This window comes from Notamacropus eugenii, chromosome 6, assembly GCF_028372415.1.
Source record: "Notamacropus eugenii isolate mMacEug1 chromosome 6, mMacEug1.pri_v2, whole genome shotgun sequence".
NCBI lineage: Eukaryota > Metazoa > Chordata > Mammalia > Diprotodontia > Macropodidae > Notamacropus > Notamacropus eugenii.
Genome location: NC_092877.1, coordinates 269,056,055 through 269,075,366, shown reverse-complemented (window position 1 = coordinate 269,075,366; position 19,312 = coordinate 269,056,055). Strand labels below are relative to the sequence as shown.

Sequence of the window (19,312 nt, the reverse complement as noted above, 5' to 3'; positions counted from 1 at the left end):
TTCCTGCTTTCCTCTCCTGATAGGAATAAAAGTCTATCTTGCAAAAGACCACAGAGAGAATAGGTTAGAGATGTCTATATTGCCTCCTTCAATGTCTCCATGCACAATGACTATCCCCTTACCACATGTGCACCACCCTCTACATATGGGATTCGTCACTCTCTTCATTCCACAACTATTGATCCACACTAGTAACTTTTATTTTCAATAAGACTGTTCCTGCCCTAGTTTCCCTTACAATTATGCTGATTATCTTGTAGCCTATACTGTGTAACTGGGTATATATTTTAGTCAACGAAGATAAACTCCCTCCCAAGGAGTTCTCCTTTATAAAGTATAACTACATTTATAGAGAGTTGAGACAATTATCCATGTTTGTTTAAACAGTTCTTCTCCTTTGAGAGAAAATGAAAAATTGGATGGGATATGACAATGACGTTAATTATGTGATACATGTGAACACAAGGGTGCTGTGCTGCAAAAAAGCTTCTCCGCATGAGGGTGAAGATATTTTTTGTCCCCTTCATAAAGCCCTGGAAAGCATTATTAAATAGATTTAGATCACTTTGCTCTTGTCTTCTTAGAAAGGGTAGAGTTGCAATCAAAGGATTAACATAAAAACATATATTACAAACACACACACATTCTCTCTCTCTCTCTCTCTCTCTCTCTCTCTCTCTCTCTCTCTCTCTCTCTCTCTCTCTCTCTCTCTCTCTCGCTTTCTCTTTCTCTCCTAAATAAATAAAGTAAAACCTTGCTGGTGTGGACTAATTGAGTGAAAGGCAGTTTCAATTAACGTCTCACAGTCTTGACAGCTGCAAGGCACCTAATTGAGCCTGAAGTCCCTTTACAGGTGGGGAAGCCAAGAAAGAGAGGTCACAAACACTGCTAGTGACAGGGTGAAATTATAAGGCATTTGGAGGGTTAAAGAAAAAGCACTTTTATTACTCTCAGGTATATACAGCAGCTGGAGTTAGAGTACTAAGAAATCGTAGAGATTGGTGCTTCTAATGTGCTTCACTACAGTCAAAACAATTTCCTTTGAGTAATATTTTTTGGAATATATTACAACACAGTGTCTGCTAAATTTTCTTGGATAAAATGAGAGGCCCTTTGAGTATAAAACAGTGATAACTATTTTAATGATCAAAAGCATATTTACTGTTAATCATTTTTTTCTCATTGAATGGAATGCAAGTGGTTTAGGAACAGGAAAATGTGAAGAATAAGCATTTATGTGGTGTCTACTACGTGTCAGGCACTGTGTTAAATGTTTTATAAATATGATCTCATTTGATCTTGACAACTTGAGGTAGGTGTATTATTATCTCTATGTTGTAGAGGAGAAAACTGGCAGAGAAAGGAGACTTGCTGAACGTTCCCCAGCTAGTAAGTGTATGAGGCTGAACGCATGTCTTCTTGACTTCAGGTCCAAGGCTTGATCCACTGTGCCATCATCCAATTTGAGTTCACGTGTAAAGAAAAATATGTATGCTTGGGGAAAGTGCATTTTTAATTACAATAATTACTAAACGCTCACGTGTGGTGTAAGGTTATAAAAATATATCTCATTTACATTTCTTAAGTCAAATAATCAAATAACAAGTCTTTAAGTGGCAACTATATGCTAATTATTGAGGTGCTAAGGTTAAAAGTCAAAAATCAAAGTCTTTTGCCATTAAGAAAGTCATAATTCTAGCTAGAAAAATTCACATGTACAGATGCAAGTAAATTTAAAATATCTACAAAGTGAATTCAGTGTCCCCAAAGACTAAGTACAGTTTTAAGCTATCAGAGTTAATTTTTTTTGGGGGGGTAATACCTTCTAGAAGGTACTTCTGGTAAAGGGGAGGTAGGTAGTATCCGATAAGGAGATCAGGAAATACCTCATGGAGAAAGTGGGACTTGAGCCAAGTAATGAAGAAAGCTGGAACTTCAGGTGGAATTTAGAAATTGACATTTAAAAGCCTACTGTCTCTGACACATAGCACTAAGGATTACCAGCTAGATATTTTTGCTTCATTCCCACTCACCCACTCCAGGGAAGTGGGAAAGAAGGCTATTGTACAAATACTCAATAGTTTTGGGGTGTTAAAAAGAAAATGGAGCAACGGTGGTATATTGACATATAAATGCATCTCTGTAATATATAACTTCTGATTTTAGCTCAACTATAAGATTTCTGGGGTAGTTATCACAGTTGATAGAGTGCTGGGCCTGGAATTAGGAAGACTTGAGATTAAGTCTAACCTTAGACACAGCACCAGTATGACCCTGGGCAAGTCACTTAATGCTGTTTGCCTCAGTTTCCTCAACTGCAAAATGAGCCAGAGAGGGAAAAGGCAAACCACTTCAGGTTACAAAGAGTTGGACATCCATGAAATGACTGGACAACGTAAGCTTGCTACTAAATCACTAATTTAAAAATTTATTGCTGGAAATAATTAGAATATAATAGCTGAGACTGAAATCCCAAGCTCAAACCTTTCAATGGCTTCTGATGGCCCCTAATATAAAATATAATATTATTATCTTGACATTCTAAGTTTTTATAGTGTATCTCTAACTAATATTAATAATTTTATTATTAATAATTAATGATAATAATATTTAATAATTGTTTCACATTATTCTTCCTTACATACTGTATGTTTAGTCAAATGGGCATATTTCCTTTTCCTTAAACTTAGTCTTACATTTTTCAACCCTGTACCTTTGCATAGGCTGTCTTCCATGAGTGGAGTGATTTCTCTTGTCAATCCCCATGTTTTAAAATCCCTTCAAGGGATCTTCAAGGCTTAGCTCACGTACTACCTCCTAGAGTAGTCTTACTGGAATTTTTAGCTATTAGGGACCCTTCTCTCCTCCTGAATTTTAGTATATTCACATTTATCTATTTCCAGACTGAATTCTAACAGAATATAATACCCTGTAGGAGAAACTCTTTTTTTTTTTTTTTTTGGTATTTGTTGCTTAATGAGACACCTTACAGTTGGTAATCACTGAATAAATTCTTCTCAAATGGAATTGAAGAATGACGTGATCCACAGAAATAAATTTTCCAGAAAAGAGAAACTTTCCATTTTCATTGCAAAAAAAAATAAGTAAATATAGAGTATTTTTATAATTTTGGATAGCATTTTTTTAAAAAATGCCTTAGATATTCTTCTTTTCCTATTTAAAAAACATTTGAAACTCTTTTTTTGAAATCTCAAAGGTAACAGTATGAAAATCCTTGTACAGTGTCATTGTAGGATCTCATAACTGAGGATGGCTAGAGTTACATTCCTTTACAAGATCTGGCTCCAGACTTCTATGCTTTTTGAAATTCTGATTCTCCTCTTGACAGTCTTTCATAGTCCACATTCTCTGTCAAACTGCCAGCAACCACTTTTTGATGCTACCTGTATGGTCAGCAGGGCATTTTATCATACTGTTTTTAGTGGGCTAGAAAACTTACATCCAAGGACTTGTTAGAATTCATTACATAATACAAGTAGATATATTCTATTGAAACTCTGAGGCACTCTGATGAATAAGGTACAAGAATATTAGTGAATTGCCTTTTGGCTATTCTGAGACATTTTCTCCTTATTTTTTGGCTGCATTGCATTTGGTTTTGGTTGCCAGATAAGTAAGTGACCTCCAGATACTTGATTTTGTCTGGCACTTTACAGTTTTCAAAGTATTTTAATATCCATTATCTCATTGAAGTCTTATAAGAATCTCATGAGGTAGACAGAGCTATTATACCAATTTATAAATGGGGAATCTGAAATTTAAAGAAGTTAAGTGATTTTTCCCAAGGTCACATAGAAAGTAAACAGTAAAGCTGGGGCTAGAATCAATGTCTTTGACGTGTAGCTCAGAAATTTTTCCTCCATCTTATTCTCCTGTAAACATTGTACTTTCTAGATATTTCTGGAATTGCCTTTTTTCACCACTAGTTTAATAAATGAAAGAATTTGCTCTTTAAAGATACAAACATGATGTAGCATTCTCATAAGTATATAAACAGAATTAAAGAAAAAACATATAAATTCTTTTACACTTTATCTTTAACCTTCATTAAAACTTTGCATTTATGTTTTATACTGTACCTTGAAAGGCCACTATAATATTTAGATGTTAAGAAAATCTAGGGTAATCTAGGGGAAAGAGTAAAAGCTACTATTATTATCTTTATTTCAAAGTTTCAAAGACTTCCAGGTTATAGTTTAATGTTATTTTAAATTCAAATTATACTTCAATCTTTTACTGAAATAAATATAATAGAAAAGAAATACATTGGAGTAAAATAGTAATCACTTTTGAATGGAAGACATCAAGCATGGCTAAGTACATTTTCTCTTCTTGATGCATGAGGATTACCTACATTAAGTGTCTGTTCAATGAAATGAAAATATGACTTTAATTTTCTAGTTCTCTGAAAAGAACTTGCACATTACATTCATAATCACCCTTTGCATTACCAAAAAAAGCATTTTATGTAAGAATAAAAGAGTATTTTTATTTGTTTTGAGATTTATTCAAATAAAGCAAATGAATTTTCATCAATGCAACAGAGAAGATGAAGAGATACAGACTTATCTATAGAGACTATATATTTTTGAATATTCTAAATCATTTTGGAAGTAAAGCAGTCTTCCCTAAAACATATTAAGCCAATATCTAAAATAGAACTTTCTTTTAGAGCATAATTAAGTACAGAGGAGTAACTGAAGTTAATCAGTTATTTTATAAATTGTACTTTTCCTAGTGTTACTGAGATAGTGACTCCCTACTATTAACACAAGACACACAATTTTCATTCCAGTTTTGTGTATCTTGAAATGTCTTCCTTGAGATTTTATATATATATAATATATGTATATTATATATATGACCTTTGTTAGAAGCTTTTTTTAATGATACGTCAACTTTAAAAAAAATTTCTAAGCATTATGGTTTTTATACAAAAAAAGTCTGATAATATGGGACAGTATGGTGTAACCAAAGGAGTAGTGAGCTTGAATTCAGTAGACCTGGGCTCTAGACAATAATTATGGGAAAGGACCTCATAAGCCACCTTTTTAGAACTGAGGAATTCTAGAACTAGTCACAGTGATTTGCCCAAAGTAACATGTAGCAAGCGTCAGAAGTGAGATTTTAACTCAGGTCCTCTCTTTTTACTACCACTGAATTCCAGCTTTGGCACTTGATAGCTGCTTGATATTGGACAAATCCCTTAATCCCTTTGCCTTTCAACTTACTCACTCATGTGAATACGTAAAGCATCTGTGATGGAAATTCTAGTGTGCTAACTCCCTTTCCCATGTCAGATAACAATCTCTCTATAACTTTAGTATATATGTCCTAGGAAGTGGCCTAGGGTGCTGCTGAGCTTTTGTGACTTGCTCATGTTCTTTTAGGACAGCCACTGCTGCCTGGGCCATATTGGTCACATGGCCTCTTCCTCTCATGTGTGCTCCCTAAGATCTTTTGTAGGGGAGGTGCCTCCAAAGCAATGAAGGGAGTGAATGAAGAACGCTACATTACGATGGGAGGGGCCATCCAATAAGAAGTGGCTAACTTTCCTCTTAAATAGTCAGTTTCATATAAGCAACTGATTATATATAAAACAATTGTAAGGAGGAAACTTGGGGAAAAGGATGACATTTTTTATTCATCCTTTGATTGTCTCTAGTTTCCATGCATCGTTATCGATAAGAAGAATTATTAGTAAGTCCCTTTGGGCAGAAATTAGTTCACTAAAAGACCTCTTTTTCTAGTCAGGGCAAATAAGTCTATTATGACTTAGGTTGTCAGTTAACGTGGTGCTCTATAGTTTTTTCACAGAAAGGCAGCCTGATATATGAGAAAATTTTCGGATTTGGAGTTAGAATGTCCATGGGTTAAAATGCTCTGCTGTTTATTAACTGCGTGGCATTTCTCAGGTCTCTTAACCTCTCTTGGTTTCAGGTTTTATAAAATGAGGGAAAGATTGTACTTAGTGACCTCCAAGAGACTTTCAACTCTAAAGTTACTATCATTTTGACTGAGTTAAATATGTGTGGATACCCAGTAACTGAAATAATCATCACCAAATAATAAGAATCAGTTAAAAAATTCTCCATTGACAAACCACAGCAAATAGCTATGATCTATTGTATATTATCTAAAGCTTGACGAAGATGACAATAATTTACTATCTTAATTCTGAAATACAAATAAGAAAAGCAGAGCCTTTTGACCCACAAACTCAGAAATGTCCTTTTCTTTCAGTGGTGGGGGGGAATGGGAGGTTTAAGTGTGTTTTATTTTAGGCAACCTACATGACACATTTTTCTTTTTCTTTTTTTTAAACAATGCCTCCACTCCAAATACATCAAGGTAAAAAATAAATGAATAAAATTCAATATGACATCAGTCAAAGTTTGTCTAAATCCTTCTATTGTGTAGAGGACCAAAACAAAGCAGCAGTCGTTTATGATGACAGGGTTACAACTCTTCAAAAATGTTAAGTGTTATGCAAAGATTTTTATATTCTTTTTCTAGTTATTCCCATCTTCTTAATCTTTCCTTCCAGTTCTATAAGAATGTATTCCCAACAAAGACACTGAGCTTGTCTACAAGAGACAAGTTATATTCTCTAACATGATTTGTATAGTTTAATAGATAGAGGGCTGGCTACAAAATCAAAAAGACCTGACTTTAAATCTCACCTCTGATATATACTATGTGTTCCTGATCAAGGAATTCAACCTAACGGTGCCCCATACAAATCTCTAAGACTCAGATGCAGAACAATTGTAGGTTCATAATGCATAGAGGGTGTTCCGTCAACATCAGTTTCTAACACTGATGGATTGAAAGGTATAAACAAAAGCTTTTTTTTGGGTGGGGGGCTTTGTCTTTATGGAACTGGGAAGTCTGTCAAAATTGAAGAAAATATTTTCAAAAGTTGTTTTATTTTTTTTCTTCTGTAGACACAATCAAAAGTTCAACTCACTGCTTTCAATCATGAATCAGAGAATGATTAATAAGAGAGTTCCCTCATCATTAACTCAAATTCTAAAGCAGCTTCTCCTAATTTAACTAGTTTTAACTGAGAAAAAAATTCTTAATAAAATATATATAAAGTAGAAAGTAACAGGGAGAAGGAAGAAGATAACATACACAGGGTTTGTGAAAAACAATTCAGAAGACATCACATCCGCAGAGGTGAAAATAAAAATCTAATGGATGCTACAAGGTGATACTGAAACAATTATCTGCTATGGAACTGGAGTAAAAGGTTACTTAGTAGTGATGAAATTCCCCAGGCTTTACAAGGCTTTACAGCTAGATTTTAACCTAAAATTTCCATAATTATACTATTATTGAGATAATCTTAACTTTCCCAAAGTTGTGATATAAAAATGAGATATTGTGATTGAAATGATAAAAAAATGTGATCTGAGAGAAAAAAATGAAATATTTCCCATTACTAGTCTCTTTTTGTCATTGTTATTAATGGACTGCAACGCTTCCTATAAGCAACAGTAGTGGATGAAACTGTCGTAAAACAGACTGATGACTGAGTAACTATAAATAAAGAGAATAGATTCCTCCTCTTGTATTTCTATAGATCTTTGAATTTATACTTTCTCACTAAAAATATGCGTAGTCAAAATGCTAGTTTACATGTTAACATGTCTAATTATTTCTGAAAAAGAACCCAGAAAAAACATCTATGGTATATTTAAGGATTTACTAAAAGAGATAGACATATTTTCTTTTGCAGTTTTTAAGTAATTTCATATAAACATTTATTAAATAGTATTTAAGTTCAAGGCAATCTTACTGTTATTTAAATAGTCACTATAAAGCAAACATGAAAAAAAACTATCAGTCTTTGAAATTCAATGGATTTTGTAATCCTACTATTTATCATCATTTGAATTTATCTCTTATTACATTTGTACATTAGCCTCAATGTCTTATCTTCAAATTAAATATCTTTAAATATCTATACCACTTGCCCTTCTGTAAAGCCTCGTAATTCCTATTCTGATCAACTCTGATCCTGACATAGGGGCAGCTAGGTGATGCAGTAGATAGAGCACAATGAAGGAGTCAGGAGGACCTGAGTTCAAATCTCACTCAGACACTTGACACACACTAGCTATGTGACCTTGGCACGTCCATTAACCCCAATTGCCTCATCCTGGGTCATCTCCAGTCATGCTGATGAATATCTGGTCACTGGATCCAGATGGCTCTGGAAGAGAAGTGAGGCCGGTGACCTGCACAGCCCTCATTCAAAACAAAGTCAAGTGCAAGTCATGTCATTTCTCTGATGGCATGGTCTTCTTCAGCAATGAAGGATGAACACACATAAAATCCTGACATAGAATATTCAATTTTAGTTCACTTGTTTTAGATCAATCCATTCTGAACACTGGTATCACTCTACTTTACTTCCTTCCTTATGTCTTCCATGTACTTCCTTTCTCACAATGTGTTACCGAACTTAACCAGTATTCATTTCATGTCCTATCTTTAATAGCTAACCATTATGACCTACCACTTGAATATTTTAAAAGTTATTCTTCAGAGTCCTGTGCCCCACTGACCTGCCATTCCTGACCTACTAAATGTTATCCTTTGGTAAGACCCATCACTTGATTCTTTTGCTCATGCTACAAGGATGCTAAGCTTCCCTGGAGATAGCCAGAAAAACAAGTGGACTTCACCCTATTTAGATTCCTGACACAAAATCTCAGCTGAGCTATTATCAATGCATGATAATCTTTCCACTTTGCCCTCTTGACTCACATCTCTTTCCTCACACTGACTGTTCAAACAACCTTTTCTCTTCTTTTCTTCTGTGACCAGAATTGAGAGAAGGTGAAAATGTTGAGAACTCATGAGGGACAAAGGAGAGAGAGCTAACAAAGGATGGCTTTAATCTTTTCAGTGGAGTACAGGAGTAGATCCTAGATCACCTTTCTTTCTGAATAAAGTCAATCTTGGATGCTTTTAATCTCACTTGAATCTGTCATCTTTTCTAATAAATTACTTTACTAGTTTTTTGTTTTCTTTTTTGAATATTAATTAAATTTTATTCTTTTTCAATCAACAAAATTGTGCCTTATCTCCCTTTTCCATAAATGAAAAGGAAAATTAAAAATGAAAGGAAATAAAACCACTGTTACAAACATGGGGTACTCAAAACAAATGTCCACAAAATTAATATATACATGAATATATACACATGCATACATACATATTATACACATATATTTTTAGAAAGAATATGCAATGTTTGTTTTCCAAAATTAAAACATAACTTAAGACAATAAAACAAGCAGGCTGTACATAGAAACATACACACATATACAGATAAATAGATAGATACCTATATCTATTTATATATCTATATTTATCTACCTGTAATTATCCATCCATTCATCAATCTATCCATCTGTATTTATGCATATGTGTATTTATTCAGCATCATAATCAATATGAGCCAACAACATTTAAACATGATTCAGGCTATATTCATAAAATTTGCTTCTATATATACATTTAAACATTAAATACAAATTATTTTTTACATACATACAAAAGAAAAACTATGTAATGCAGAGAGATTTATTTTAAACCATCACATTTAAGTTCAATAGTTACCATTTCCAATGAGTAAATTTTTTTTATCCCTACAGAAAATCCTTCTCTACTATTGCATTTCTTTCTTTCTCTCCTTTCTCTCTTTCTTTCTTTCTTTCTCTCTCTTTCTTTCTTTCTTTCTTTCTTTCTTTCTTTCTTTCTTTCTTTCTTTCTTTCTTTCCTTCTTTCTTTCTTTCTTCCTTCCTTCCTTCCTTCCTTCCTTCCTTCCTTCCTTCCTTCCTTCCTTCCTTCCTTCCTTCCTTCCTTTCTCTCTCTCTCTCTCTCTCTCTCTCTCTCTCTCTCTCTCTCTCTCTCTCTCTCTCTCTCTCTTTCTTCCTTTCTTTTTGGTCTGGTATAACATTTTGGTATTCTCCATTTTCATGTGCATACTAGGGAATGAGCTTAGATGGAGAACAGGGCTCCCTGAAAATTCTATATTGTATTAAATGTTATATTACACACACACACACACGCACACATACACACACACGTATACCTTATTCTAGCTTTTATCTCTTCATCAGGAAGTGGATAGAATGTGTGATTATTAATCTTCTGGAATTGTGGTTAGTTATTACGCTAAGCAGAATTCCTAGGTCCTCTTCCCCTTCCATTTCATTCTTCTTTTAAGATCATTAAGATAGAACCACTCTCAGGATATCTATCTAATGGTTCTTGTTGAATCATTCAGTCATGTCTAACTCAAAACCTGGTGGACCATATCACACCAATACTGTCCATGGAGTTCTCTCACCAAAGATACTAGAGTGGTTTGCTGTTTCCTTCTTCAGTGAATTAAGGCAATATTGGTTAAGTAATTTGCCAGAGGTCACATGGTAAGTGTCTGAGGCCAGATTTGAACTCAGATCTCCTTTCTCAGAGCTCTTTCCACTAAGTCACCTAGCTGCCTCCAAGGCAAACAGAGATTAAGTGACTTGCCCAAGATCACAATGTTGAGACTGAATTTGAATTCAGGTCTTCCTGACTCCAGGTCTGGCACTCTATCCACTGTGCCATGTAGCTGCCCATAAAATATATTGGGTTGGAGTCAAGCTTAGGTCAAAGTTCATGTCAACAACTTCGATGTGGTTGCTGCTGTACTTGGCGAGTATTCTCCAGCTAGAAGGCTCTCCTGGTTCAAAGTGACATAACTGAAGGTTTCTCTATAGTCTGGGGTTGGTCAGTCAATAAACAGTCAACAAACATTTATTATGTACTGAATAAGTGCCAGGCACTGTACTAAGCACGGGGATACAAAGAATGATAAATAGAAAAATAATAGTCCCTGCTGTTAAGGAGATCAGTCACATGGAGAAACAACATACAAGCAACTATATACAAATAAGCTACATAAGGGGGATCAGGAAAGGCTTCCAGTAGAGGATGGAACTTTAGCTGGAACTTGAGGGACATCAAATAAGCTAGGAGGTAGAGATAAGGATGGAGAATACTCAAGCATAGGGACAGGGGACAGCCAGAGAAAATGCCTAGAGTCAGGGGTTTGGGATGGTCTTGTTCAAGGAACAGTCAGGAGTCACTGAATTAAAGAATATATGGGGGATCGGGTAGGGTGTAAGGAGGTCATATAGGTGTGTGTCTCTGGGGGGTAGGATAAGTCACAAAAGAATTGAATACCAAACAGAGAATTTTATATTTTTTCCTAGGAGTGATGGAGAGATACCAGAATTTATTAATGTGTGTGTGTTTTGGGGGGTGTTGAGGACCAAAATAACATCACTATGATAAAATGAAGTTTTCATGTATCTGACTGTGGGTGCTCAGACCAATACAAGCTCAGAATGCTCTACCACAGATGGGGCACAGATAGTCCATTTGACTATTTGGGGTGGATACTCAAAATTTGTGCATCCTATGTTTGCTTTGTGCTGTCTCAATTCTGCTTTGCTAATAGAGCGTAGCATCCTTTCTGATGTGGGCACACCATGCTGAGCGGTACTATGCCAGTGTCTCCCATGTTGCACAGTCAAATCCAAAGTTCTTGAGAGAGACCTTGAGAGTGTCCTTGTACTGCTTCTTCTGACCATCATGTGATCACCTGCCCCATGCAAATTCTCCATAAAAGTCTTTTTGGAAAGCTTATATTTTGCATTCGAACAACTTGAATCTATGATCTAGTACAAGGTAGAGGTCAACACAACTGCACAGTTAACACCTATTTCTACACCCTACTTACGATCCTAGTGTCCTTATATGAGTCTAGGACCTCATCTTAGACCTCCTGACTTTGTACCAGGAATCAGAGACACAAATTTTAAAAGTGACTCAGTCTCTGCCCTTAGGGATTTATTTCTTAAAGGGAAAAAATGAAACATGTTGGGAACAATGAGTTGAGAAGGGAGCCCTGGTCTAGGGAGTTCCAGGTATTGGGAATGGTGATATCAGACAAGTTCTTGTGCTCTTTCCAGTAACAATGGTAGTTTCAATTTGGTTATTCTCCTCAGAAAAATAAATGAAAAATTAGGGGTTGCAGAAAGAGTGACACATGTTGGAGGGGAAGATGGCAATATGCCCAGGTGTACCCAAGTAACTTCCTGCTAAATGTCCAGATGGAATATAAAGAATGAATCCAAAGCGTGGATTAGCAAACTAAGGCCAAGGGCTAAATTCCATCTAAGCTTGTTTGTTTACAATCCACAAGCTAAAAAATGGTATCTGTGATTTCATTGGTGAGGAATTCTTCAGAGTGAAGAACATTCTACCAATTCAGTTCTACAAATGCTCTGAAATTCTCAGTCTTAGAGAGTTGCCTAAGTAAATTAAAAGGCTCAAGAAAGATCACATAGCCAGAGTCAGACAGGGCTTGTACCCAGGTCTTCCTGACTCTGAGGCCAGCCATCTATAGAGTGAACCATGCTGCCTCTTTACATAAAGGAAAACAAACAAACAAAAATCTAAAGAGAAAAGTTCCTTTGCTTCTATACAATAATTATATATGTTCACCAATGGCTTTTTTAAAAGTTCCATCAGTGAAATATGACCAAATGTCCTTTGCCTATATGATGATGAATGTACACAGGAGCTAAATTTATACCATCGTGCTTCCCTATGCATTAAGATAAGAGAATAGCTTGAATATTTTACATCCATTTTTCCATGATAGAATAAAACATCTTGAAGTGATTTGAAGGAAATGGAATTATTTTACATCAGCGTTTGTCCTGGAATCTTAAATGAACGTAGATCTTTTAGCCTAGAATGTGGGAAATGATCTGGATTTGTTGGTATAAGCGGATTATTGCTCACATTCAAGCTTATGCCCCAGACCAGTAGTTTTCCACTGCAGAATAGCAAGGGCACACAGAAGACATTAGTACATTTCTCATTTATATAGAGAGGTACCCACTCATGTTGAATCTTTCTGCTGCCTAGAAATAAAATCCTTTGATTTAACCCTAAAGTTATCTATATTCAAAAAGTAGTTTTTGTAATAATGAAAATAATTTCAATTTTGCACTAATTAGGTAGAATACCGTAATGGAAGAACACTAGGTATGAAGTCAGAGCACCTAGATACAAGTCCTTCATCTCTTCTTTATCACATCTTTGACCTTGGGCAATTATTTGTAATTTATTTCAGCAGTACTTTGTTCTTATCAAATACGATCATTTTAAGGTTAAGTTGTGTTACAGAAACAACATCCTTCTATCCTAAACTTGGAACCAAAAACAGAGATTTTTTTAAAGACAATTTGATGGAGTATTCATGTGAGAGATACAAAGAAGTCATTTCCTGGAAATATCATTTCAATTTTTAATGACTTCACCGGAAAGAAATTCCCTTTTAAGGATTAACCAATTATGCTGCCAACGATAAAATTCCAGTGATGTTTATTTAAGATTCACTTGCACACATCTGTACCAAATGTACACTTTATCAAATAGTTTCAGCATTACGTTTTCAAGTGTATACACAGTTAAAGAGCCCCCAAAGATCCTGTAATGTGACAATAAAATCTGTGCCAACAGAAATCAGGTTCTGGGAGGTTCTATCATAGAATTATGAAATCATAAAGTTTCAGATTTAAGAGTGGCATTAGTAGCCATGGAGATTGTCCAACCAATACCTGAAAAAATAATCTGTGCTGCAATGCACCCAAGAAGTGGTCATCCATCCATTGCTTAAAACTCTCTAGCAAGGGTATACACATCAACCTAGGAGAAAGTTCATTACACTTGTGAGTAGCTCTCATTGCCAGGAAGTCTTACATTTTTCCCTATTCATACCAAAGCCAAATTTGCATTTTCACTACTTCCAACTATTGATATTGTTTCTGGTATCTGGAGGTAAAAATAATCTTCAAGTATTTGTGGAAAGTAGTTATGTACCTCCTGAGTCATCTCTTCTTCAAGCTTATCATCCCTCAGTTCCTTCAATGATTTTCCAATTCTGTTTGCCCTTTCTGTGTACTCTCCAGCTTCTATCAATATCCTTCCTAAAATGTGATGCACAGAACTGAACTCAGTGCTCCAGATCTTGTTTGACTGGTATAGGATATAAGCAGGCAGTCATTTTCTTATTCCTGAAAGCAATACCTCTCAATACTATACAGTTTTTATTATTTTATTATTATTTTATTTTGTTTATTTTATTATATATATACATGCATATATACATACATATATACATGTATATGTATATATATATATTGTATAGAGCTGGATTTTAGTTCAAGATATTTCAGTACAGAGGTGATAGTGAAATTCCAAGTAATAAAATATAAAGAAATATATCTTAATTTGTCATTTATCCATGGTGACTAAGGCAGAAATGACAAAACCCAAAACACTGGAATTAGCGTCATTTATCTTACTCACAGATTGTCAAAGAGTAAAATGAGAACCATGATTAACATGCACAGTTTTCAAATGACAGAACAAGGGAACCTACTCACTTGCCATTTAATGCCGCCACACCAACAGTACTCCGGGCAATTGACATACTTGCTACAAATGTCCACTGCTGACTTTGTGGATCCCATCTCTCCACAGTGTTCAGGTAGCTCCAGCCATCATGGCCTCCAACAGCGTAAATTGGACCTTCAAGTACTGTCACACCTACCGAAGAAAAAAGTCATGTAATTATTTATCACTATAGATAATTCTCACAAAATACAAATACATGTATAAATGTATGCACATATACATGTTAATAGTCATAGGTTATATATATTTAAAGCATATAATATGTACACATATGAATACACACCCATATAGTATTTATTTAGTATAAACTGCTATGAATATTGCAGAATATTGCAGAACATGCTATAACACGAATTGAACAGCTTCATTTAAATGAAATTAAGCATATTAAAAGAAAATGCATCCAATTTTAGATATGACTTACAATAGGATAATCATTTTTCAGTTTAGTTATAATAGAACTGTTTGGTAGAGCTTATTACCTTATGGTTTCCTGATCTCACATACTTCTACCTACCATGCAAATTACTTATTGGTCCCTGGGAATAGGACCAAAGAATGGCCTTACTCACTGGAGCCAAAGAGAGATGTCATAAATAAGTTATATTTAGACTCAGTCATATTGAAAACAATTTAAAAATTGTGTGACTACTTACATAGACTAACACTTAAAATACTTTAGCAACATTTCAAAGGAATTGAAAACATAAGGCCACAAAGCAAATCCTATGGTTTCCAAGTAGGCACTAAAAATAAAATCAAACCAATAGATTTGTTATTTCTAGGAAACAACTATTTTCAAAACTTTAGCTACATACTTTTTTTTGTCATATAGATACACTGCATTCAGATTACATCATCATAATTGCTTCCAAATAGTGGAAAAAATAAGAGCTTCATAAATGAAATCCATAATAGCTCAAAAAAGTCAGAATAATTATATACAGGAAAAAATGAATGAAGAATGTCTTCTGTCCAAACTATGATATGCATATGGATAAACCATCTCTTAAGCTTTTCTATTAGTGCATTTATCTTGCGCAGGCACTGCAAAATGATAATGAGGCTATGATAATGAGTCAGTGATGAGAGGGATGGGAGGAGAAGAGAATGATGCATTGCTTTGGGAAAGTATTTATTGCTTTCAATGACCCTATACTTTGTGACCCAGAGACCCCCCAAGACTATAGGTTCATGCTCAATAGGTTCAATACTGAAGACTGATCTCTCTTTGGCTTATTATTCTCACTTGGATTTTATGCCTGTTTCCCTAAACGTTGGTTTAAAAAAAAATTCTACAGGTGCTGAGAGAGCATACAAGGCAATACATGCAAAGTAGGTTGGAAGACAGATTTTATTTCATCCCCATAGAAAAGGCAGATAGCATAAAGACTCACAAGAGCTTGTGAAAAGATAAATACACAAAACACTGAAAAAGCTCATCATCAGAACCTACTGGAAGGGAAATGAACTGGGAGTTACTATTAGGGCAATCAGACCCTGTCATTCTGGTGAATCTCTTCACAATACACAATCTCACTAGGATTTAAAATATCCTACTTTAGAAAGTGAACCTATTTGACATTAATGGAGAAAGAGAATCAGAGAATTTTCTAAAACTTAAAAATGGAAACAACCATGAAGGCTGACTTGTCAATGGAAATCATTACATTCATGGGATCACAGAATCATAGATTAGAGATGGAATATACGTTGAAGACCATTTGGTCCAATCTCTCATATTACAAATGAGAAAATGAGGCTCAGAGAGTTTAAATTACTTCCCCAGTGTTATACAAGTAATAGGTGCCAGAGGCAGGATTCAATCCCAGGTTCTCTGCATATAAATCAAGTCTTCTATCTTCTATACCAACCTGCCTCTCATTTTCCTGGAATTTATGTATTGATCACATTTATATAGTGTTTGCAGGTCTGCAGAACCCCTTTGTCTACATCAGTTTCTTCTTCTGTGAAATAGGGAAAATAATAATACCTATCTCATAAGGTCATTGTGAGGATCAAATGAGATTTTTGTAAAGTGCTTGGCACATAATAAGTGCTACATAAATGCTTATTTCCTCCCTTTTCCTCCCATATATGCTCTTCTCCCAAACCCATAGATATAATTTCCAAGAAATATTATATTCTTCTTGTATGTGCCATTAAAAATATCATGATTAGTGTATTGTTCTGTTGTGTTGGACTCTTGATAACACCACCTGGACTTTTCTTGGCAAAGACACTACAGCAGTTTGTCATTTCTTTCTCTAGCTCATTTTACAGATAAGGAAACTGAGGCAAAACAGGACTAAGTGACTCCAGGCCAGGTGCTCAATCCTAGCTACCTGTAGTGAGTTGTTCTTGTTGCTGGAGAAGGAAATGGCATACCACTCCAGGATCTTTGCCAAAAAAAGCACAAATGGAATCAGAGTCAGGCAAATATGACTGACATGACTCAACAGTAACAACAGCAGGGCTGCTCCTCCTCTCTTTTCCCCTTCTCTGATTTCACTTGGTAATCTCATTGGCTCCCATGATTTCATTTATTATGTCTTTAATGATAATTCACAGACCTACTCATCCAATCGTAACCTCCCTCCTAACCTGTACATTCATATTTTCAACTATTAAACATCTCAAACTCAATATTTCTTTATATCTTAAACTAAGCATGTCCAAAAATGAATTTATTATCTCTTCTTCTGAAACTCTTCCTGTATCTGAACTTCCCTGTTACTGTAGAAGGCATCACCTTCCTCCTAATCCCCCAGGCTTCCACGTCACTGAGGCTCACAACCCAGGTATCCACCATGTCTCTCTCTAACTTAACTGTCTCTCACTACTCCTCTCCCCATATCCAATCTATTTTCAAGTCCTGTAATTCCTCCCTTTATAGCATTACTTGTATATGCCCCATTCTCTCCTCCAACATTGATACCACACTGATGCTATCCGTCATTACTGCATGCCACTACTAGCATTTTAAACGGATGGCTGGTCACCCTGCCTCAAATATCTTCCCCCCTCCAGCCCATCCTCTCTATTTGTCTGTCAAATTTCTAAAGCACAAGTCTAACCATGTCACCCCCCTCCCCTTCCTCTCATTCAGTCAATTCTAGTAACTCTCTATCACCTCCAGGATCACATGTAAAAGCATGCATTTGACATTCAAAGACCTTTACAACCACACACCCATTCTACCTTTCCAATCTTCTTATATCTTTCTTCCTACCACCTACCCTTCTTATCCAGTGACATTTACCTCTTTGCTGTTACACAAACAAGATACTCCATCTCTAGACTCCAGACTGCTCCCAAAACTTGGAATACTCTCTCTCTCTCTCTCCATCTCTATGTCTTGGCTTCCTTCAAATCCCAGTTAAAATCTCATCTGCTTCAAGAAGTCTTTCTTGATCTCCTTTAATGTCAGTGTCTTCCTTCTGAGATTATTTATAATGTATTTTGCATTTATTTTCTTTGTGTATAGTTTGTTATATGTTGTCTCCTCAATTAGACTATGAACTCCTTGAAAGCAAGGATTGTCCTTTACCTTTCTTTGGATATTTATCACTTAGCATAGTGCCTGGCATTAAAATTTAACAACTGAGGCTCTCAGAGTAAAAAAAGGACTTGTCTAATGTAAAATACTTAGTTTGTGACAGAGTAGATCCACAAATCTTATAGAATGTCTATGTCTAATTTGTGCAATATGTGTCCTTTTTTTTGTACATAATTATCTACTTGTGTCCCCCATTATACTGTTTCTTGTGAGTAGGGGTGCTTGTTTTATTTTTCTTTTCTTTCTATCCTTAATGCATTGCACAGTGCTTAACACATAGCAGGTAATGGAATGCTGGTTGACTCCACTTGTGTTCATCCTTCATTGTGGAAGAAGACCATGCCGTCAGAGAAATGATGACATGACTTGCACTTGACTTTGTTTTGAGTGAAGGAGAGCTGTGCAGGTCACCAGCCTCACTTCTCCTCCAGAGTCATCTGAATCCAGTGACCAGATATTCATCAGCATGGATGGAGATGACCCAGGTTGCACTAGGAGACCTTGGGCCCTTCAGGCCAGGTCTTTGCAGGTACTCATTTAGGGTGAGGCAACACTTCATTGAATAGGACTGTTTAAGAAGTAGCCAGGACTTGGCCCTTTTAATGAGGTCAAGAAAAAGAAAGACATCAACCCTCCTGCACTCAAAATAAAGTCAAGTGGAAGTCATGTCATCATTTCTCTGATGGTATGGTCTTCTTCCACAAGGAAGGAAGAACACAATCCTGTGAGTAGACTCATCTGGCTGAATAGGGACCCAGCTAACTGGGTAACTCAGCTCTTCTTATCCTGTCTGCTTCCCCTTCCCCTTCCTTCTCCTCTTCAAAAGAAGGTAAATTTGGATGGCCAAAAGATGTCCAGTTGACTTGGGCTTTACTGGCTAGTTTCCTTTCCTTAACTCCACTTAACTTCTAGCTTAATAGCATTTCTAATATACAAATCTTTTCCCCTTGGTTCAAGATCACAATAAATTTAAACTCAATTTTCTAATCATATCTCATTCCAAATAATAGGAATCTTAAGAATATATAATGGAAAATGAAATTAATGTCCTATTGATTACTGTCAAGTTTTCATCTGTATTATTGGAAACTGAAATTCATGAAATCAGAAGGAAAAATTTAGATTTTGCTTTGCCTATCAAATTATGTATTTTTAGAGGAAAAGGATGGCTAT

The 19,312-nt window shown here is 35.5% G+C and overlaps 1 protein-coding gene across 1 annotated transcript in view; it reads right to left on the bottom strand.

Moving 5' to 3' along the window:
* Positions 1–19,312, bottom strand: part of KLHL1 (kelch like family member 1) — a 566,614-nt gene that overhangs the window by 51,523 nt on the left and 495,779 nt on the right. The window contains exon 8 of the mRNA XM_072622321.1: positions 14,550–14,712. Coding sequence (XP_072478422.1) covers positions 14,550–14,712 — 163 coding nt within the window. The remainder of the gene's footprint in view (positions 1–14,549; positions 14,713–19,312) is intronic.